The sequence below is a fragment of the Mobula birostris genome, chromosome 14, assembly GCF_030028105.1.
Source record: "Mobula birostris isolate sMobBir1 chromosome 14, sMobBir1.hap1, whole genome shotgun sequence".
NCBI classification, from domain to species: domain Eukaryota; kingdom Metazoa; phylum Chordata; class Chondrichthyes; order Myliobatiformes; family Myliobatidae; genus Mobula; species Mobula birostris.
The window spans coordinates 55297187-55321324 of NC_092383.1; the positions used below are offsets into that span (position 1 = coordinate 55297187).

The 24138-nt window shown below is 40.5% G+C and overlaps 1 protein-coding gene across 1 annotated transcript in view; it reads left to right on the top strand.

The window, feature by feature from the left end:
* The first annotated feature begins 12049 nt into the window (after positions 1-12049).
* Positions 12050-24138, top strand: part of ppfia4 (PTPRF interacting protein alpha 4) — a 747438-nt gene continuing 735349 nt past the window's right edge. The window contains exon 1 of the mRNA XM_072277740.1: positions 12050-12440. Within this exon, the coding sequence (XP_072133841.1) occupies positions 12201-12440 (240 nt within the window). The 5' untranslated portion in view covers positions 12050-12200. The remainder of the gene's footprint in view (positions 12441-24138) is intronic.

The following is a 24138-nucleotide window of genomic DNA, read 5'->3' on the forward strand; positions in this document are numbered from 1 at the left end:
TTTCTGGTTTGGATAGACCCCGACCAGTTTCTGATAGGTCCATGTACTGATCCATGCTCTAAATTCATCACCCTTGTTCCTGATACTTCTTGCGTTAAAATAGATACATTTCAACCCATCCATTCAACTGTAATTATGCCCCATCTACCACTCTATCCTTCCGCACAGTCTCTCTACACGTTGCTTCTACCTTTACGTCAACTACCCCATTCTTTGTCCTATCATTCTGGTTCCTATCCCTCTGTCAACCCAGTTTAAAACCTCCCCAAAAAGCTCTAGCAAACTTGTCCACAAGCATATTGGTCCCCCTTGATTTCAGGTGTGATCAGTCCCTTTCGTACAGTTAGGTAACGTGTCGCTAATGATTTCAGACTTGCATCTTTTCTGCACTAAGTACATATCAATGGTAAGTTTAAGACAAGATTCACTGATTGTATTAAATGGAGAATTTTTATCACACTTATTTGAAAACAACCCAGTTCTGAAAATGAAGGAGGGTTGGCTTGCCACTTTCTGCAGCTGTACTGTAAGTTTGAATGCACAGTAAAAAAAAAATTTGCAAAAAGCAGTGAACTCTGCCCAATGCATCAGAGGTACATCCCTCCCCGCTACCTCAACATTAGCAGTGTCTGCAGTGTTACATACCTCATGGATATCTTGTGACTGTCTTATTACCATGGTGTAATGTTTTTTTTTGTTGGAGGTCACCTGATGTAATTTTCCCGCCGATGGGAGGTCACATGATGACCTGTTCTCCACAGGTATATATAAGTGAGACCCCTTGGGTGATGCAGTTAGTTTTCCAGTTAGAATGTTAGCCAGAGACTCCGCTCTATTGCGCTTTTTTTTTAAGACACAGTTTCGATTTAAAATGGAGTTCTACGTTCTATTGTAAGGTACAGCAGTGCTGGACTGGCAATTTCTGTCAGGTTTGTTGATGTACCTTTTCAGTAGTATTGGAGAGTGAAGACTTTATCGAAGTACAGGATCTGAAGGATTAAGAGAAGTTGGTAATGTTCGGCAGTTTAATAAAGGATCGACCTCATTGAGTCTTCGTTGAAGAAGTAGTGACCTGCATCGAAGATAACTCCTGCCAAAAGAGAAAGGCAGTTCATGCAAGGTTTGCTCTCTAGAAATAAAGGTCAGTTGTTTTTACGCCGTTTATTTCCTTCATGGTGAATCCTTTGGACAGAACCAGCAGGAAAGTCGCGTCTATGAAGAAATCCTTCTCCAGAGAAGTCTCTCCCAATTGAATGTATAAATCTGTTGGACTTTCGAATTTACCATTTTAAGAACTGTATTTGACTTTACCGCTTTAAGAACTGTTTTCACATTTATCGCTTTAAGAACCAGAACTGAGTGGCGATTTGTTGAATGGCCGCATAGCGGTTAACTTCCGGTTAAGGTTTTCATTTTTTTTTTATTGCTTATCCATGTTTAATAAATATTTGGTTGTTTTTATATAACCTGACTCGATTGATATTCATTGTTGCTGGTTACATAACAGCAGCATTTGCTGCCTCAAGAAGGCAACACCGATCAAAATCCCCACCATCATGCCATCCCATCTTTTCACATTTACCAACACCGGGTTCAAGAACAGATATTTCCCTTCAACAATTCAGTACTTGAACCAACCATCAAGACTAGTCACTACACTTTAGCAAAATTCTGATCACTTTGCACAAAATAGACTTTTTTGTACTAATTGTGTTCTTGAAAAAAATTGTGCATATTGTGTTTCATGTGAATGCTGCTTATATGATTCTACAAGTCTGTGATGCTGCTGCATGTAAGTCTTTCATTGCACCTGTGCAAATGTGTAATTGTGCGTATGAGAACAGACTCTACTTTGATAAACATTGAATTAATCAAATCAAACTGAAAAGTTAAACATACCTGCTAGTTTTAGTTCATTATTTCAAATAATATGCAACCAAAATTTATTGTATTTCCTTGTTTTGATTTTGCAAACCAATGTTTCATTGCAATTGGGTCAAACAATTCTGTCAATATAACTTTCAGCTCAAAAAATTAGAATAACATTATTGCACCACTGCATTGTGTGATATGAGTTTTTCTAGATCTGTCATTTAACTGAGCCTCTATTTCCTTCATTGACTTTGAAGAACATTTTTGGTCCTTTTGAAAGAAGTCATATAAATGTAACCCATTTAATTATTTGGGTAAGGCTTTAAATATGCACTGGCATTCTTTATTAAACTGTCCTATTCAAGGCTGAAGAATTAGGTACCTTAAAATGTCAGTGGAGTCAGTAGGCTAAGATTCTGCAAGCTCTCAAATATGGATATGAACTGAGCAACTAATGCCTTCATGTTTCTTATCACTATTTATACCCACGTTTATCTTCAGGTCCTGAAAGTCCATTCAAATGAAACAATTATCCAGATCCTTTGTGAAAGGTTTAGCTAGCACGTCTATTATTATTTTGTAGAAGGTCAAAGAAGCCATAATAGCTTTTCCTCATTGAGCTTTGACCAGCAACCAATTCGGGCATCAGAAGTTTGAAAGCAGGGGATTTCACTCAGGTCTACTGCCCAAGTAGAAAAAGGCAGCAGCAGGTCATAGCTGCGCAATTGAGCTTTGACCAGTGACTAGTCAGTGTTTGGGATTGATTAGCAAGAGCAAACTAAAGCAAGCAGGGGCTAGCACAGTGGCTGTTGCCTGAGTGGACATGATTTTGAGGATTTAGCTCTTCGAGGCTTCAGCAAGGCAAGGCTTTAGTCAGAGAAAGCAAAAAAGAAAAACTCTAGGTAGAGTTTTTTTCCTTCCTTTCTTTATATCTGTTCAGTTAGGACAGTAGAGATGCCAGGCAGGATAGTTGAATGCTCCTCATGCGGGATGTGGGAAGGCAGGGAGTCCTCCAGTGTCCCTGATGACTACAACTATGAGGAGTGCATCCAGCTACAGCTTCTAACAAAACGCATTAAGGAGTTGGAGCTGGAACTGGATGAACTCTGGATCATTTGGGAGGAGAGGTGGGTGATAAATAGAACATATTGGGAGGTAGCTGCACACAAGGTGCAAGACACAGGAAACTGGGCGACATTTGGGAAGGGGAAGGGGGTTAAGGAGCCAGTGCAGAGTACCCCTGTGGTCATCCTCCTCACAACAGGTACTGTTTGGATACTGTTGGGGAGCTGACCTAAAAGAGGAAAGTGACAGTTGTTGGGGTTCTGGTACTGAGTCTGCCTCTGACTCAGAAGGGAAGGGGGAAGAAGAGACGCGCTGTGGTGATAGGAGATTTGTTAGTTCGGGGAATGGACAAGCGGTTCTGTGAGCGAGAATGAGATTCGCAGATGGTATTTTGCCTCCCAGGTGCCAAGGTCCGGGACATCCTGGATCGAGTCCTCAGCATTCCTAATTGGGAGGTTGAACAGCCAGGGGTCGTGGTTCATGTAGGTACCAGTGACATGGGTAGGACGAGTAATAAGGTTCTGCGTTGGGAGTTTAGGGAGCTAGGTGCTACGTTAAAGGGCAGGAACTCGAGGGTTGTGATTTCAGGATAGCTCCCCATCCACGTGCTAGTGAGGCCCAAACTAGAAAGATTATAAAGTTAAGCACATGCTAATGAGCTGGCATAGGAGGGAGGGCCTAATGTTTTTAGATCATTGGGCTCTCATCCAGGGAATATGGGACCAGTGCAGAAGGGATGGTTTGCATGTGAACTGGAAGGGGTTTAATATCTTAGTGGGAAGGTTTGTTAATATTGCACGGTGGGGTTTAAACCAGAGTTTCAGGGGGATGGGAACCAGAGTGCCAGAACAGGTAGTGGGGAGGTTGTCGAGCCAGATGTTGGTAAGACTTCAGACAAAGTTAGGAGTCAAAAGGTTGAGCGTGGTGTGACTGGTGTCCTGAGTTGCGTATATTTCAGTATCGTAGGAAAGGCGGATGATCTCAGGGCATGGATCAACACTTGGAATTTTGACGTTGTAACCATTAGTGAGATTTGGTGCAAGAGGGGCAGGAATGGCAGCTCAGTATTCTGGGGTTCCGTTGTTTTAGATGTGACAGAATGGGAGGGACTAAAGGAGGAGTGGTGGCATTATTGTCAGGGAAAATGTCACTGCAATTCTCCATCAGGACAGACCAGAGAGCTTGACTAGAGAGGTATTATGGGTGGAACTGAGAAATAGGAAAGGTATGACCATGTTAATGGGTCTATATTACAGACCACCCAACAGTTCAAGGGATTTAGAGGAACAAATTTGTAAAGAGATTGCAGACTGTTGCAAAAAGCATAAGGTTGTTATAGTAAGTGATTTTTACTTTCCACATATTGACCTGAAATCCCATACTGTAAAAGAACTAGATGGGATAGAGTTCGTCAAATGAGTACAGAAAAGTTTCCTTCATCAGTATGTAGAATTCCCAATGAGAGAGTGTGAAATACGGGATCTACTGTTCAGGAATGAGACAGGACAGGTGACATAAGTTTGTGTAGGGGAACACTTTGCATCCAGTGACCACAATGCCGTATGCTTCAAAACAAATATGCAAAAAAGATACATTTGGTCTCTGGGTTGAGATTTTAAATTGGAGAAAGGCCAATTCTGATGGTATCAGAAATGATCTGGCATGTGTGAATTGGACAGGCTGATTTCTGGCAAAGGTGTACGTGGAAAGTGGAAAGCTTTCAAAGGTGAAATTTGGAGAGTACAAAGCTTGTAGATGTCTGTCAGAATAAAAGGTAAAGATAACAAGTGTATGCAACATTGGTTTTCAGAGATATTGAGGACCTGATTAAGAGAAAAAGGGAGGAGCATCGCAGGTATAGACAGGTAGGAACAAATGAAGAGCTTATAGAGTACAAGAAATGCAAGAAAACACAAGAAAGAATTCAGGAAGGCTAAAAGAAGGCATGAAGTTGCTCTAGCAGACAAGGTGAACTAGAATTCTAAGGAATTCTAGGATATGTTAAGAGTAAAAGGATTGCAAGGGACAAAATTGGTCCTCTGGAAGACCAGAGTGGTAGTCCATATGTGGTGCTAAACCAGATGGGGGACATCTTAAGTGCATTCTATGCATCTGTATTTGCTCAGGAGATGGATATAGGGTCTATAGAAGTGGGGCAAAGTGCCACCAACTTCATGATCCTTGTACAGATTACAGAAAAGGAGGTGTTTGTTCCTGAGGCATATCAGGGTGGATAAATCCCAAGGGCCTGACAAGGTGTTCCCTTGAACCCAATGGGAAGCAAGTGAAGAAATTGCCAGGGCCCGAGCAGAGATATTTACATATCCTTAGTGATAGGAGGGGCACCAGAGGATTGGAGGGTAGCCAATGCTGTTCTGCTGTTTAAAAGAAACTGTTAAAGGAAACCAAGAAATTATAGGCCGATGAGTCTGATATCAGTTGTAGGAAAGTTACTGGAAAGTATTCGAAGAGACCAAATATGTAATGTAAGTATTTGGATAGACATGGGCTGATTAAGGATAGTCAGCATAGTAGGTTCATGGTAGATCATGTCTAACCAATCTTATAGAGTTTTTCGAGGATGTTACCAGGAAAGCAGATGAAGGCAGTGGATGTTGTCTACATGAACTTTAGTAAGGCATTTGACAAGGTCCCGCATGGGAGGTTGGTCAATCAGGTTTAGTTGCTCTGCATTCAGGATGAGATAGTAAATTAGACATTGGCTTTGTGGGAGAAGCCAGAGAGTGGTAGTAGATGGTTGTCCCTCTGACAGGAGGCCTGTGACTAGTGGTATGCCGCAGGGATTGGTGCTGGGTCCTTTATTGTTTGTCAACTATATCAGTGATCTGGATGATAATGCAGTTAATTGGATCACCAAATTTGTGGATGATACCAAGGTTAGGGATATAGTGAACAATGAGGAAGGCTATCATAGCTTGCAGAGGGATCAGCATCAGCTGGAAAAATGGGCTGAAATTTGGCAGTTGGAAGTTAATGCAGACAAGTGTGAAGTGTTGCACTTGGGTAGGACCAAACAGGGTAGGTATTGCACTGTGAACGGCAGGGCACTGATGAGTGTGGAAGAACAAAGGAATCTGGGAGGTCCATTATTCATTGAAGGTGGTGACACAAGGAAATAGAGTCATAAAGAAAGCTTCTGACACATTGGCCTTCATAAATCAATGTATTGAATACAGAAGAGAGGATGTTATGTTGAAGTTGTACAAGACATTGGTGATGCCTAATTTGGAGTATTGTGTGCAGTTTTGGTTACCTACCTACAGGAAAGATGTAAACAAGGTTGAAAGAATACAGAGAAAATTTACAAGGATGTTGCCGGGTCTGGAGGTCCTGAGTTATAAGATTAAACAAGTAAGGACTGTATTCTTTAGACTGTAGAAGATTGAGCGGAAATTTATGAGAGGTATACAAAATTATGAGGGGTATAAATGCAAGAAGGCTTTTTCCACTGTGCTTGGGTGTGACTACAATCCAAGGTTATGGTTTAGGGGTGAAAGGTGAGAATTTTAAAGGGACATGAGGAAAAACTTTCACACTCAGATGGTTGTGAGAGTGTGGAAAGAGCTGCCAGCACAAGTGGTGCATGTGAGCTTGATTTCAATGTTTAAGAGGAGTTTGGATAGGTACATGGATAGTAGGGACTTGGAGGGCAATGGTCCTGGTGTAGGTCAATGGGAGTAGACAGTTTAAATGGTTTTGGCATGGACCAGATGGGCCGAAGGGCTTGTGTCTGTGATGTACTTCTCTATGACTATTTCTTATTTATTTTCAAACTTGAAAATATAGTTGTGATTAAAATGCTTGAACTACTACTTTGCATTTGAGACAAAATGCAGTATTCATAGAAACATAGAAAACCTACAGCACAATACAGGCGCTTCGGCCCACAAAGTTGTGCTGAACACGCCCCTACCTCAGAAATTACTAGGCTTACCCATAGCTCCCTATTTTTCTAAGGTCCATGTACCTATCCAAAAGTCCCTTAAAAGATCCTATCGTATCCGCCTTCACCACCATTGCTGGCAGCCCATTCCACGCACTCACCACTCTCTGCGTAAAAAATGTAGACATCTCCTCTGTACCTACTCCCCAGCAGCTTAAACCTGTGTCCTCTTGTGGCAGCCATTTCAGCCCTGGGGAAAAGCCTCTGACTATCCACACGATCGATACCTCTCATCTTATACACCTCTATCAGGTCACCTCTCATCCTCCATTGCTCCAAGGAGAAAAGACTGAGTTCACTCAACCTGTTTTCATAAGGCACAGTCCCCAATCCAGGCAACATCCTTGTAAATCTCCTCTGTACTCTTTCTATGGCTTCCACATCCTTCCTGTAGTGAGGTGACCGGAACTGAGCACAGTACTCCAAGTGGGGTCATTTGTATTCCCATTTTTATACAGAACAACTTAAGGTATATGGAAACTAACAAGGAGCGAGAACATAGGATATTAGGTATCTAGGTCAAAGAGTCTGGTTCTTTCCAAGGAATGGAGGAAAAACTTAGGGAAGGAGATCTGGAGCTCACAAAATTGCCTAAGGAACCTGGAATTGGTGACTGCTGTAAGCTTGGTGGAAGTTCTAATGGTGACAAAGCACAAGACCTGAGAAGGATCTATTTAGTTTCAGAAACACATGTAACCTTTAGTGCCCTCTGTGTTGCAAGCAACTGAGGAAGAATTTCTAATCCCTTTTAAAAATGCAAACACGAGGAATTCTGCAGATGCTAGAAATTCAAGCAACACACATCAAAGTTGCTGGTGAACGCAGCAGGCCAGGCAGCGTCTCTAGGAAGAGGCACAGCGACGTTTCGGGCCGAGACCCTTCGTCAGGACTAACTGAAGGAAGAGTTAGTAAGAGATTTGAAAGTGGGAAGGGGAGGAGGAGATCCAAAATGATAGGAGAAGACAGGAGGGGGAGGGATGGAGCCAAGAGCTGGACAGGTGATTGGCAAAAGGGATATGAGAGGATCATGGGACAGGAGGCCCATGGAGAAGGAAAGGGGGGGGAACCCAGAGGATGGGCAAGGGGTATAGTCAGAGGGACAGAGGGAGAAAAAGTAGAGAGAAAGAAACAATGTGTGTATATAAATAAATAATGGATGGGGTACGAGGGGGAGGTGGGGCATCAGCGGAAGTTTGAGAAGTCAATGTTCATGCCATCAGGTTGGAGGCTACCCAGACGGAATATAACGTATTGTTCCTCCAACCTGAGTGTGGCTTCATCTTTACAGTAGAGGAGGCCGTGGATAGACATATCAGAATGGGAATGGGATCTGGAATTAAAATGTGTGGCCATTGGGAGATCCTGCTTTCTCTGGCAGACAGAGCGTAGGTGTTCAGCAAAACCATCTCCCAGTCTATGTCGGGTCTCACCAATATATAGAAGGCCACATCAGGAGCACTGGACGCAGTATATCACCCCAGCCGACTCACAGGTGAAGTGTCCCCTCATCTGGAAGGACTGTCTGGGGCCCTGAATGGTGGTAAGGGAGGAAGTGTAAGGGTATGTGTAGCACTTGTTCCGCTTACAAGGATTAGTGCCAGGAGGGAGATCAGTAGGGAGGGATGGTGGGGGAAACGAATGGACAAGGGAGTCGCGTAGGGAGCGATCCCTGCAGTAAGCAGAGAGAGGAGAGGAGGGAAAAATGTGCTTAGTGGTGGGATCCCGTTGGAGGTGGTGGAAGTTACGGAGAATAATATGTTGGACCTGGAGGCTGGTGGGGTGGTAGGTGAGGACAAGGGGAACCCTATTCCTAGTGGGGTGGCGAGAGGATGGAGTGAGAGCAGATGCGCGTGAAATGGGGGAAATGCGTTTGAGAGCAGAGTTGATGGTGGAGGAGGGGAAGCCCCTTTCTTTAAAAAAGAAGGACATCTTTCTCTCTCCTTTTTCTTCCTTTGTCCCTCTGACTATACCCCTTGCCCATCCTCTGGGTTTTCCCCCCTCCCCCTTTTCCTTCTCCCTGGGCCTCCTATCCCATGATCCTCTCATATCCCTTTTGCCAATCAACTGTCCAGCTCTTAGCTCCATCCCGCCCCCTCCTGTCTTCTCCTATCATTTTGGATCTCCCCCTCCCCCTCCCAATTTCAAATCTCTTACTAGCTCTTCCTTCAGTTAGTCTTGACAAAGGGTCTCGGCCTGAAACGTCGACTGTACCTTTTCCTAGAGATGCTGCCTGGCCTGCTGCGTTCACCAGCAATTTTGATTTCTAATCCCTTGTTTGGAATCAAGTACACAAAATTGACTTTGGGATCCATGGTAGGAGCAAAGAAGTCAGCTTCAATATATTGTCATTCAGAGAGGTAGAAATAGACTTCAATAATTTTTTCCAAAAATTCTCAGAAAATTAATCAATCCAATGTTTAAACCTTTGCTACCAGCTCGGTTGTTTTAATCTGGAAACTATTACTGCGACATGCAATGACTATTTGCCATTGCTTAATAATACTATGTGAGAAACCCAAAACTGGACAGTTATCAAAGTGAGTTTTAACTAATACAATATTTAATTTTACAATGGATAGTCCTGTGAATATAGCCCTGTACTGTTTTTGTTAAAATAAATTTTTTGCCATTATGCTATTCTTCATAGGATTCATACTTTTCCCAAAAACTTTTCTATCAGATACCAGCTTTCAAACACGGGCATTCCTACATACATAAACATTACCATGCAGTTTTATGCAATTTGTCGGGGGGGAACTAGGGGATTGAGGGAAAAGGATGATGCCATGGAAAAAATCCATGTCCCAATCCACACCCCCAACCCACACCCTCACATGCACACACTCTCTCCATTTTAAACATAACACATAAGACATAGGAGCATAATTATGTCATACAGCCAATCAAGTCTGTTCCACCATTCCATCATGACTGATTTACTATCCCTCTCAACCCCATTCTCCTGCCTTCTCCCCATAACCTTTGATACTCTTGCTAATTAAGAAATTTACCAATCTCTTTTAAAACAAAGACTTGCCCCCCCCCCACATAATTGTTTCTGGCAATGAATTCCACAGATTCACAACCCTCTGGCTAAAGACATTCCTTCTCTTCTCTAGTTCTAAAGGGACATCCTTGCAGTTCAACGCTTTGCCTCACGGCCCTAGACATCCCCATGATTGGAAACATCCTCTCCACACTCACTCTTTCTAGGCCTATCAATAATGGATGTTTCAATGAGATCCCCCCTCATTCTTTGAAACTCCAATGAGTGCAGGCTCACAGCCATCAAATGCTCCTTATATGTTAACCCTTCCATTCCAAAGGATAATTTATTTATTTATTTAGTGATACAACATGGAATAGCCCCTCTGGCCTTTCAAGACACCTCACTCCAGCAACCTGACATCCCTGGTTAACACTAACCTAATCACAAGACAATTTACAATGGCCAATTAACCTACCTGGTATGTCTTTGGACTATAGGAGGAAACCAGAGCAGCAGGGGAAAACCCTCATATTCCACACTGAGGAAATACAGAGACTCCTTACAGAATGGTGCTGGAATCGAACTACAAACTCCGGTTACCCCGAGCTGTCATGGTGCTGTGATAAACGCTACACTACTGTGGTGCCTATGCATAGTACATTCTTGTGAACCTTCTCTGGACCCTCTCCAATGGCAGCACGTCCTTTCTTAGACACGGGTTCCAAGGAAAGGAACGTGTGGAATGCCTGCAACATGGCCCTTTAGATCAGCCAGTGAGTGAAAAGGCAACTCCGGATCAGACCCAAATAAGAAGCCCAAATCAAAAGAACCCCAGGTAACAGCAATCACAATATGACAGAATCCACCCTGGAGGGAGGGAGAGAGAGGGGGAGAGAGGGGGAGGGAGAGGGGGAGAGAGGGGGAGGGAGAGGGGGAGGGACAGAGAGAGCAAAATCAGATGAAATAGCACTACAGTGGGGTAAAGGGGATCGGTAAAAGGCTGGCGATTGGAGTCGGCCAAAGCTGACTGCAAGGGGACACCAACAGGGAAGACGGTAGAACTACAATTGTCGGAATCCTTGGGAACGACTCAGAAGGTGCATGATAACTACATCCCAAAGGAGAAGAGGCACCCTAAAGGGAGGATGAGGCAATCACAGCCGAAAAGACAAGGCAAAAGCAAGAGAGAGAGCATACAATTTTAGACTTGGAGTCAATGTAAAGAGGAATTTTCAAATTGATTCCCAGGGTGAAGGCCTTATTCTGGGAATAGAGATTGAGCCAGAATGGTGTAAACTCATTGGAGTTTGGAGAAAAAGGCTTACCATGTAGATGCTGAGAGACTTTCTCAGATTCGGAGAATTTAGAACTGGGCAATGTGATCTCAGGATAAGGAATTGGCAACAAAGTGCAGAGAAAGCTCTTTACTCAGAATGCCATTAATCTTTGGAACTTTGTATCACAAAGGACCAGTCTCTTAGTGACTCAGTATATTTAATGCCTACACTGATAGATACCAAGGGATTGGATTTCAAGACAGACTTTGGAGTAGAATTATAGAATTTTTAAAGCATTAAAGGAAACCATTCAGGTTATTAAGTCTATGTCTGCTCCTTGAAGAGCGATCCTGCGAGTCGCATCACTCATTCTTCTCGCAAATTACTCTCATTCAAGTACATATACAATTCCCCTTTGAAGGTACTATTTAGTTCTTTTTAAAACTGCTTTGTATTCTTTACTGCAAATATTAAGATGTTGCTAATGGCATCGCTTCCCTAAGTGACCAATTCAATCAGTTACGATTTACACACCTCTATCGAATTTCTTGTGTTTCCACTTGTGGGGAAATTAAAATCTGCGGCTTTTAAATAGAAGACAGACACAGATAAAATTTAATAGGATTGCTTCTGTTTATATGTTGTTTAGCAGTGGTATTCTAGACTTACCATATTGATTTTGTGCTTGCAGTTGGCAAACAGAAAATTCCTCACCCATTCACTGGCATTGTTAAACAGTGAGCAGCTTTGAACCTGCGCAGAAGACTCTGATGACGCAACGGTGAGGCAGGAGTGGGGCAAGGCGCATGCGCGGCCACAGCCGATGCCGGCAGAATACTGGAAGAGCACGAGTGCGAGTCCCAGTTACCGGAGTGACTGGGAGCGGTGCTTCATCGGCGGCCTTAAGGCTGGCGGCAGGGGTCATCTATCGGCGCTCAAATTCATGTAGAGCTTACGGGTCTGTGATCTTGTTCGTGTTTTTTTTGTGTGGAAAAGAAGCATCACCTGGTTAGTTTCTGAGTGGTTCTGGAGGATGATGTGCGAGGTGATGCCCACCATCAGCGAGGATACCCTCAATCAGAGGGGCTCGCAGAACGGCTCGGAGGACGCGAATTTCGAGCAGCTGATGGTCAACATGCTGGACGAGCGGGACAAGTTGATGGAGACCCTGCGGGAAACGCAGGAAACTTTGTCCGTCACTCAGGAGAAGATGCAAGAGGTGGCTCACGAAAGGGATCTACTGCAGCGCCAGCTTAATTCGGCTCTACCTCAGGTAACGGGCATAAAGGCACCGGTGTGTCTTCCGGGGGGGGGGGGGAACAGCCACGTCTCTAAAAAGCGGAAAAGGCTTTATTAAGTAAAGCCTTCTCCTGGGATTGCAAGCGGGTGTTCGAAATCGCCAGGGAATTCTTTTGTTATTTGTGTATTGGTTCATAATTATATAACGCTTTAAAATGATCTTGTGTTATACCCATTACAGTTCACCGTCTAATCAATATGGGGCGATAACGTGGGTGTTGCATGTAATAAAGCAGCGCTTGCTTATCTTTCTTAGACAGCACTGATTTATTTTGCTAAACGAGTGTGGTTTCTAGGTTAATTATGTAAGAGAACCTATTCTTTAAAAAGAACTCTGAAAAGGTGTAGGGAAGTCCAAATGCGGTTTCAAGGAGTCTTGTACCTGTGTTCAGGTAAACGAGTGAGCGGATGAGACGTAACGGTTTTGAAACTGTTAAATACCTGGCCGCAGTATGTTTGCGCGTCACCACCAGGGGGCTGAGTCTTAGACCAAGAACATTTATTTAACGTTCCAAATTATTGTTTATTCTCTTTTATTTTTTTGGTTTAGATACGTTTAAACCTGAGAGTTAAAAAAAATGTACTTCAGCACTCATATTTTGAAATAGTGTATCTGTGAGAAAGATAATCAAGGTCAGTCCTATTGATCATACTGCAGTGTCGTTTTTATATATAATCTTAATGAAACCTTTTCTGTGCAGTTACTGGCAGTAATGGAGTCGAATGTCTCGTGTACGTCATATTATTTTTAATATTGTTTCTGTTTAATTGTGGTTTTGTGTTTTTAGTAAGTTATTTTCTGTAAGATTTAATGAAAGCAAAATTAATTTGGATATCATTTTGAGATGGAACACTGGGTTTACCATGAATCCATGATGTTAGCTTGCACCAAATGGAGCAGCAGCACCAACAACTATTGTGAGAACTTACAGCACAATACACATATAGAAAGTAATAAATGGTTGGACTGTGTCTATGGTTATAGAACATGAATTTCTGATATCTGAAAACAGTTTACTGTGCCCATGTGCCCATTATTGGTGGATGGGGAAGAGGAGAATGATTTACTATTTTTCTCTCTAATTTTATTTTTGCCTTTTGTAATTAACGTGTCCTCTGTTTTCACTAGACTCCTATCTGGGGATAAGTATAACATAGAAGTTACTCTGAATCTCTTCTCCAGTCAAGTATTTATAAGGGAAAATGTGATTTCTTCAAAGGACAATACCTTCCAAGTAATGTAAGCTGTTATGAAATGCTAATGAAGTTAAATTGACTCAGTACAAGTGAGTAGTTGGGGATGGATGATATATCCCAAAAAAGGTCCAATGTAAGTAATCAGGAAAAGTAAAGTGCTGCAGGATTACTAAAGGCAATCATGAGATTCTGAAGAACTTTTATGAGGAAGAGGAAAAAATGTCATTGTGAAGAAGTTTACTAAACACAATTAAGCAGGGAGGTTTTTAAAAGTTATTAGATGTGTAGATGGAAGTAGATAGGTTTGGGGTTGAGAAGATTTGAGAAAGAAAAGCAGATTGTAGCAAAATAAATTAATGTGAAAATTGCAAACTTATTAGAAAGGATCAGTGACCTGATTAGTTCACGTCTTTTATGCTCACTTTAAAAGAGAGAATAACACTACACCTGTGTAATTCCTCACAGCATCTGGCATTCTCTATCTTGGATTCTGATGTCCAAACATTCTTCAAGAGGGTCAGTCCTCACAAAGCATCAGGCCCTGATGATGTACCTGGCCAGGTAGTGGAAATCTGTGCCAAGCCACTGGCTGGAGCATTCAAGAATGGCATCTTTGTTACATTGATAGCTAGGAAGGCCATTTTGTTGAAGTGGAAGGATACATCAGCTCCCACTTTGTCACAATGGTTCTCTCAAGTGATGCTATGTCTTAGTTTGGAGAAAATTAGAAGTCGAACCTTTGAACCTTTATTTGATTTTGAGAAAAGATGGGGCTCATTTGCTTGTTATTATCATTTGAGCTAATTGATAGATTCTTTCCATGATCTAATTGTAAATTTTTTGGTATATTTTCTTGCTGACAGTTTGATGTTTATTTTTAGAAGCTTTTTGTATGACGCATGGCTCCGGGGTTGTACACCCAATGGGGTTTTTTTTCCACTTTTTCTGCTTAGGTTTTTTTGTTATCACATTTTTTTTCAATCTTTAAGATAATGTCTTTTTTGAGACATTGTAAGTGTTGTGACTTCAATGTACTCATGTTATTTCTTTTGTATAATATAACAATAAAAAGATTTGAAAAGAAAGAATGACATCTAGTTAATGCTGTGGTGTCAGGTTCCCAGTTGCTTCAAAAGGGCAGGTGCCCAAGAAGAGTAGCATGATCTGCCTCAATGAATATCAACTGGTAGTACACTTACTATAAGGAAGTGCTTTGAGAGGTTGGTTGTGTCTAGAATTAACTGCTTAATGAGCAAGAACATAGATCCACTGCTATTCACCTACAGGCTTTCCATTCAGTTTTGGAACACCCAGAAAAGAACAAAATATATATCAGGCTGCTGTTTAGCAATTACAGCTTGGCATTCAGTACCATGATCCCCTCAGTATTAATAGCCATACTTTCTAATCCTTGGCCTCTGTAACTCCATCTGTAACTAGATCCTTGACTTTCTCACTGGGAGACCACAGTGTGGATCTGTGATAACTCCTTACTGACAGATAGCACAGACACATCTCAAGGATATGTGCTTTGCCCAGCGCTCTACCCTCTCGAATGTGTGGCTAAGCACAGCTAAGATGCCATCTATAATTTTACTGATGACATCCCTGTTCATAAAATGTCAGATAGTGATGGGCATATAGGAGTGAGATTGGCTGGTTGATTGATTGGTGTCACAACAACGATGACCTTGCACTCGACATCAGTAAGACCAAGGAGTTGATTGTAGACTCCAGGAAAGGGAAGTTGGGACAACACTCTCAAATCCTCATTGAGAGTTTGTTGGAGGGAAAAAAAGTGTGACAGCTTCAAGTTCCTGGGTATCAGCATCTCTTTGGATCTGACCTGGGCTCAAAATATTGACATAGGACTACTTTGGAGTTTGAGCAGATTTTCAGAGGTTGGATGTTTGGTAATGAGCATTTTGAATGGTCGCATCCCACCGTGGTATGGAAGCTCCAGTGTACAAGATCGCTAAAAGCTGCAGAGGGTTGTAGACTTACCCAGCTCCATTCAACAATTCAGAAACTGCTTCTTACAAAGCTGCCGACACCCACCCTCCATCAGATTTCTGAACAATCTATGAGCATTACTTCATTATTCATTTGCACTATTTATTTATTTTGTAACTAACGATGATATTTCTCTTTCATTGTACTTCTGCAAAGCAACAAATTCCACATCCTATAAGACAGTGACAATAAACCAGATTCCAGAATGACAGTGAAGTGTGTGTAATAATCAGTGGCAGGAAAGACAGACAGGTTTTTTATGGGTTGGAATTGATGTTGAGCCTTGAGGACAGTAAAATTATTAGATTTCTGTGACAAAAGTAGTTATTTGGAGTTTTGCAATGATGTGACTATCAGACTTGAGGCATGGCTCAAGATTGATTGCCTTTTGCTATATTTCTCATATTTCAAGGTTTAGGGAACCTTGCTTTTCAAGAGAAATTGAGACCCTGGTTAAGAAAAAAAAAAGGAGGTGCTAGCAGGTATAGACAGGTAGGAACAAATGAGGTACTTGAGTATCAGAAATGCAAGAGAACACTGAGAGGGTTTAAAGAGGGTTTGAGGTTGCTCTAGCAGACAAGGTGAAGGAGAATCCTAAGGGGTTCAACAGATATTTTTAAGAACAAAAGAATTGCCAGGAATAATTGGTCCTTTGGAAGATCAGAATGGTAATCTATGCATGGAGCCAAAAGAGATGGGGATATTAAAGGATTTTTTGCATCTGTATTTAGTCAGGAGACTATAGATGAGAGGCAAAGTAACAGAGAGGTCATGGACTTTATCGGCATCACAGAGGAGGAGGTGTTTGCTGTCTTGAGGACAAATCCCCGGGCCTGACAAGGTGTTCCCTTGGAGTCTTCGGGAGGCAAGTACAGAAATTGCAGGAGTCCTAGCAGAGAATCTTAAATCATCCTTAGCGACAGGTGAGATACCAGAGTATTGCAGGACAGTTCGTTGTTCTACTGTTTAAGAAAGGCTGTAAGAATAAGCTAGGAAATTACAGGCTGGTGAGCCTTACATCAGTAGTGGGAAAGTTATTGGAAGGTATTCTAAGAAACTGAATGTGAGTGTTTGGATTGACAGGGATTGATTAGGGATAGTCAGCATGCCTTGTGTGTGGTAGGTAATATCTAACCAATCTTAGAGCTTTTTGAGGAAGTTACTGGGGAAGTTGATGGCAACGCAATGGATGTTGCCTACATGGACTTCAGCAAGGTATTTGACAAGGTCCTGCATGAGAGTTTGGTCAAGAAGGTTCAAGATGAGTTAATAAATTGGATTAGCTATTGGCTTTGTAGGAGAAGCTGGAAAGTTGCCTCTCTGACTGGAGGCCTGTGACTAGTGGAGTGCTGCAGGAATTGATGCTGGGTCCATTGTTGTTTGTTATAGTGGACAGTGAGAAAGATGATCAAAGCTTGCAGAGGGATCTGGCCAGCTAGAAAATTGGGCTGAAAAATGGCAGATGGAATTTAATGTTGACAAGTGTGAAGTATTGCACTTTGGGTGGACCAACCAAGGCAGGGCCCTGAGGTGTGGGGTAGAACAAAAGGGATCTGGGCATACAGGTCCATAATTCATTGAAAGTAGCGACACGGGTAGGTATGGTAATAAAGGAAGCTTTTGCCACATTTGGCCTTTTTGGATCAAAGTATTGAGTACAGGAGATGAGATGTTATGTTGAGGTTGTGTGAGATGTTGCTGAGGCCTAATTTGGAGCATTGTGTGCAATTTTGATCACCTATCGACAGGAAAGATGTAAATAAGATTGAAAGAGTATAGAGGAAATTTACAAGAGTGTTGCTGGGACTGGAAGACCTGAGTTTTAGGGCAAGATTGAATAGGTTAGAGCTAGAACGTAGAAGATTGAGGGGAAATCTGATAGAGGTATACAAAATTATGAGGGGTTTAGAAAGGGTAAATGCAAGTTGGCTTTTTCCACTGAACTTAGGTGAGACTACAACGAGAGATCATGGGTTAAGAAGAGTGAAAGGTGAAATGCTTAAGGAGAACGTGAGGGGGAACTTCTTCACTCAGAGGGTGGTGAAAGTATGGAATGAGCTGCCAGCACAAGTGGATACTATTTCCATTTTGACGTTTAGAGAAATATGGATAGGTACATGGATGGGATGGGTATGGAACGCCAAGCTCTGGATGCAGGCCGATGAGACTAGGTAGCTTAAATGCTTTAGAATGGCTTGTTTCTGTGCTGTAAGTTTTTGAAACTAATGTGGAAAAACTTTGTTAATCCAATTAAACAGAACAGTACAAAGATGTTGTTGTAAGTATAGGATCAAATATTGACATTGCAGCAAACCAAACAGAATTACAAATAAGAATTGCTTAACATCTGGAAATTTGGTATCTGTATTAGAGGACTTCACAAGCAGAGTAAAGAAATATTTGGTCGTTTAGTGAAACCCATAATTACATAGTTAAGTTTGACTTTGTCATCTAATATGCAAATATTTGGTGTGATTTGATTCTTTAGGCATTTTAGGTGTCAGAATTACAAAGCAACATCGGGCTGTCACTTTGTTAATGTGTTTTTTGTACTTTTTTAAAACTGCTTTTGTGGCTGTGTATAGAAATGGGACATTGTTATCAAATATGCAAAAGCACATAGGTATAAACTTTCAATGAACCATTATGTTAATTGTATGGTTCTGAGATCTGCCTTGCATATTACGGTACTGCAAGTTCTTTTAGGCGGTTGACTATGCATTTGAGGAGGTATGCTGCTATTTCATGAATATCGTTAATCCTTCAATTCTAATATATTGATTATGTTATACTTGTGCTGTAAAATAGCCATAACTCTGATCCTATATGAGGTGAGACGTATTCTCCACACTTTATTTGAAGAAGCAAAAGTTTATCAGTTTTTTAATGGCCTAGTTTAGATTTGTATTTTCATTTTCAGAAGTGATTGATGAAAAGAAAAACAGATAAGAACATCAATGAGAAAATGTCCTTGAAACATGGGAATTTCTTTGAGGGCCTGACAAGGTTGTTGCAGAGTTGATGTTTCTTCTAACTAAGAAGTCCAGAATCATTGTGTCAAAATGGGGAATTGGACATTCAGACCAGAGATGAGAAAAAATTTCTTCACTTAAAGGGTGGAGAATCTTCAGAAATTTCTACCAAAGAAGGCTGTGCTAGGGTTAGTTATATACTAGGGTTAGTTCTAGTGCTAGTGTAATGAACAGATTTTGAATCAAGGAAGATAGAGTTGGTACAGACAGTTGGTAAGAGAATAGCTATGATCGTATTGATGATGAGCAGCATGAGGTACAGTATGGTTCCCTCCTGCCCCTATATGCTTGGATAACAAACACAAAAGTGTGTTGGTCATTAGGTAGCACAAAGAGCATTATTTTGTAGACTTGCACAAAGGGAATTGTATAGTAGGTTAAACCTTGCTGGAAAATGTGTTAATGGTGCAGTGTTATTTGGGTGTAAATGAACTAAAAAATTCAAAGGATAAAGTTTGTAAATGATGCATCTCCAAATCTTGCTGGTTGATTTACACTATATAGGTTTTGTTGAATTTAGCTTCTTTGACCAAATGGTTGAGGAATCATTACCTCTCAGTTCCATGATGGCATCTATCTATATCCTTTGTCATGGTTAATACAAACAAATGTACAACGTCAAGATTTTTGTTTCATTTTTGAAGGGAAGTCCAAATGATAAAATTCCATGTTTCTATTGATGAAAGTGAATGATACCCTTGCTTGTGGAACTAACAACTTTAGCTATTTGCTATCATCACTAATCACAACAAGCATAATTACATCTCTTGTATACTGAAGATTACCTGATGCTGCATTGATCTGTTTCTATGTTTATCTCCAACCATGATTACTTGGTGAAATACAGGTTATAAAAACTTGCAAGTTCTCAGCTATGGATTTATCATTCCAAATCTCTAACTTTCATTTTGACAATTAAGATGCTTCCAAACAAAAGCTGTTTGTAGAAGACTTATCATCTGAGATAATGTCTCTTTAATTGGCTCAGTATCAAATTTTGTGTGATAACATTCGTATAAATCACAATGAGATGTTTTACTATATCAAATACACCTTTGAAGATGATTTAAAGGGTTTGACTTGGGACTCTCTGAGCCTGAGAAAAAGGGGAAGGAGAGAAACATTTTTTTTCTCTTATAATTCATGGATAATCCCTTTTCAGTAATCCTTTTAAATAGATATGTTTCATGTATTCTAAATCATGTAAGCAGACTAAAATGGGTGAGATTGGGGTGTTGAAAGAGACAATTTTGAGTTTGAACTTGATTCACAGTTTCTTCTACGTAAGTAAGCGTGATTGAGTCTACTAAAATAAAATGGCTTAAATTATTTGTTAATGTAATGTTTTTTAGACTTGATCTATTAAACTTCTTAACTTTCCTCCTCAAACTCCTGACTGAACAGTATAATGCGTCATCATGCGAGGAGATGGTTCAGGAACCTGAAGACACAAAGTCAATATTTTAGGAACAGCTTCTTCCACTCTGCCATTAGATTTCTGAATGGACAATGAACCCATGTACAGTGCCTCAGTATTTTTTGCTCTACTTATTTAATTTATTTTGTGTATTATTGTGATTGATATTTTATTATGTATCACAATGTACTACTGCTACAAAACAGCAACTTTCAAGACGTATGCCAGTGATATAAAATCTGATTCTGAATATCTTAATGTGAATACTAATTTGGGAAACAGCATAAGTTTCTAGCTCTTTTAATTCAGGAATGTAGAACAGTGCAAATAAGGAAATCAGTGCTTCTACTTAATGTAACAAACAAATTTAATGATTTTGGCATTTTGTTGTTTAGCTGTGATGGAGTAATGTCTGTATTGTCACTCTAAGGTGTCTCTTGCCTTATAAATGTTTGTATAATAGTTTAATTGCTAAATCACAATTAAGGAGAATCTCATAAATCTCATTTAGAATGGTTAGTGAAGAGGTTAAGTGTGCATTGAAGTTTGATGCTACAATATGTATCCATCAGAAGGTTTGGAAATGCAACATTACAGTTTTGGTTCATTTAATTAGATGTGCAGTAATTAGAGTAAATTATTTTTATATTAATGTTTTTTCTTATGTGCATTTAGTATCTTGTGTCAAAAGCTAGCAGGCAATTGAAATTGACTCAATTTATAAGTATTGGTTGCTGTTATTGCACTTGACGGACCGTTGTGAAGCAAATGGTTTTACTGTGTCTAGCAAACAAGAACTCCTTTAATGGCCAGGTTCAAAATTGAATTTTGGCATCACCTGAATGCCCCAGTTGGATACCTTTTCTTAGTCTGTTTTAATTGATTGGTTGGTGGTGTGTGTGTGTGTGGGGGGGGGGGGGTGGTGTCTGAGTACTATTAATTGTCTTTATCACTGTTTTATTTTCCCTTAGCTAAGTTCACTATAGCATTAGCATGCATACAGAACAATTTCAGAGTGAGGCAGGTATAACATAATGTCCATGTGGCTATTTGGCTAGGATGGATAAATTAATCATTGGTGGCAGAAAGTATATTATGAGAATTAAGTAGTCTTTAGTTGTTAATTTGTAATTTATTTGAATTTTTAGATAGAATTGGATTTTTCAGCTGTAAATAATATTGACAACATTTTAAAGAAAGAGACTGGAGAAATGAACGGGCAGGTGGCAGATCAAGTTTAACCAAGAGAATTGGACACGCTGCAGGCAGGAAGCATGTCCCCGCTGATGGGTGAGTCCAGAACCAGAGGCCACAGTTTAAGAATTAGGGGTAGACCATTTAGAATGGAGTTGAGGAAAAACTTTTTCACCCAGAGAGTGGTGGATATATGGAATGCTCTGCTCCAGAAGGCTGTGGAGGCCAAGTCTCTGGATGCTTTCAAGAAAGAGATGGATAGAGCTCTTAAAGATAGCGGAATCAAAGGTTATGGGGATAAGGCAGGAACTGGATACTGATAGTGGATGATCAGCCATGATCACAGTGAATGGCGGTGCTGGCTCGAAGGGCCGAATGGCCTACTCCTGCACCTATTGTCTATTGTCTGTAATTGTGGGGAAAAAAGATCAACATTTGTTGTGGAGATTGAGAGGAATGATACAATTTTAAGGCAAGTAGAGGAGTGAAGACATTAGGAGTATGAGTTGTATATATCTTCTTTGGAAGACAGAAGAGGAGTCCATTAATGTGATCTGTGATTTTTGATTTTACAAAGTAGAGGCATGGCTTACAGAAGATAATCCCAAAACTGGTAAGGTCCCAGAAAGGGTACTGTGACCAGTTTGGATTAATACATTTTAAAGATTACAAAACATTGGAGAAGATCCAAAGATTACTCATGAGCGTGGCAGCTAACATAAAGAATGTTCCTTTACTTGGAGTGGGAAAAGTGAACCCAGAAAAACTGGAAATATTTTATTTCACCTAGAGAAAGTTAACTGGAGTTAATGGTGTTCAAAACCCAGATGGTTTTGTATACTAAGTAAGGAACATCTGTTGCTTTATTTTTGCTTAATTCTGTATCGGAGGAAATCTATTACTATAGAAAGAGATATCATAGGTGTCAAATATACAGTATGCCAGAATAGTTGATATCAGATGCATTAAGTTTAAAATCTTGAGATAAATGGAAGTGGAATGGTGTTTTGGAAATGCTTGGAGAATTAGGGCTAATGTGATTGCTCTTCAGACTGAGGTTTGACCTCTTTAATGAAGATGAATGGTCTGTCTTTTTGTTCCCATGAAGTTGATTTGTACAGCTGACAGCCGTAACCTTTTGTTCCTGATAAGTTCCCATTCTGTCATTGTTCTAGTCTTTCTTTTTTGGATCCAAAGTGATGACCCCATTTTAGTCAGTCAAGCTCCTTATTATTCTCAATCACTCTCTCAGCTTCCGTCTTTTCATTATCTATTTTCATCTTGTTGTGCCTTCTCATGTAGTTTGCACTTTGAGAAGTAGTCATCAAAACTTAATACAAAACACTAAAGTTCACAATGGAAAGCTGAGGACCCAGTTGCTTGAAAGACACCATTTAATGCGTTCTTATTGTAATCATGTGTTGAATGCTTTTCTCCTTTGTTCTTCACTTAGTTTCATGACATAGGTTGATAATTGGCTATTTCCAACTCCTGTACTCAGAGTATTTATGAAAACTCTTTTGGGTCTTCCATAAGCAGACACTCCCCTAATTACTATGTTAGTGATAATCTTATGAGAATTAATTTGATCTGACAGACATTGAAAATATTGTCAACAGCTAAATATGCAAAAATTCAGCTGCTGTAATACTGATGAATTTTTGTAACTTTCTTAATTCCCACAGCACCCCATGCCCCCCCCAAACAATGGAATGAAGATTGTTACCTACTGATATGAAAGTAGGCTTTCCATTGCTAGAAAACTTTTGAGAATGAATCATCTATTTTCTTGTCCTACTGTTATTGACCTGTGGCACAAATGACGAGGTTTATTTTAAACCCCTTCATTTTTTCTATTCAATTTTGAGCTTCAAAGAAAAAGAGGCATGCCTTTTCTACTCTGTCTCCATTTATGAAGTTAATTGAACATGTTTTTGTATTTTTTACACTCCATCTCCATAAAGGTGATCACTTAATGTTAATTTAGCAAGTCTGTCTTTTTCTTATGTTGTTTGAATCTGTGCTTATTTTTTGCTGTAGTTTTTATTCACCATGAGTCTTATCACAATTGTTTTTTCCTATTGAAAAAGTTGATTGGTTTGAAAATGCAATTTGCTTAATTATTGACCATAGTTACTTAACCAATCATGCCTTTTAGTGATACACACTAGGTTTTGTCTTACCAATACTCTAATGAATATTCATAACATGTTTGAACTTCTCAGTCATTATTAAACTTCCCAAAGTTTAGTTTAACCAGTTCTTTCTTGCTTCCCATTATGCAGCTGGCATTTAGGGCAGCAGTGAAGGTCCTCCATCTCTGTCAGTGTTCAGGGCTTTTTTCATAATGTCAGTAGTTTCCTCTTGGTTTTCACTACTGTCGGTCAAGCAAATCCTAGTTGGAGACTCGGGAATACCATTCCACTCAGATGTACAAGTATTCTTCATTGCTGTTTCCATAACAATTTGGATTTGCCATTAGGATTGTTAGCCCTGAGGTTAACACCTGCACCTGGAGGTCTGGTTCTACCCTTTGACCTGTTTAGCATGGGCGACCCGAGCAAGAAAGAAAGCACAAGGCCTTGACTCTAATCGCCATTGCTCTCTGGATCGTTGAGGTATGCAAGTCTCCAAACCACAACAAGGTTGTGGTCCTCCTGGAGGCTGGCCAATTCTACTGTTGGTTTATGCTACTTGACTTCCAAGCTTCTCTCATTCTAAGCTGTCAGCAGCAAGTTTGTCATCTATCAGTGTTTTTTGTTAGTTGAGTTTAGATCAGTTCCACTGCTTGATTATGAAATCAGTTGTACTCACTGCTT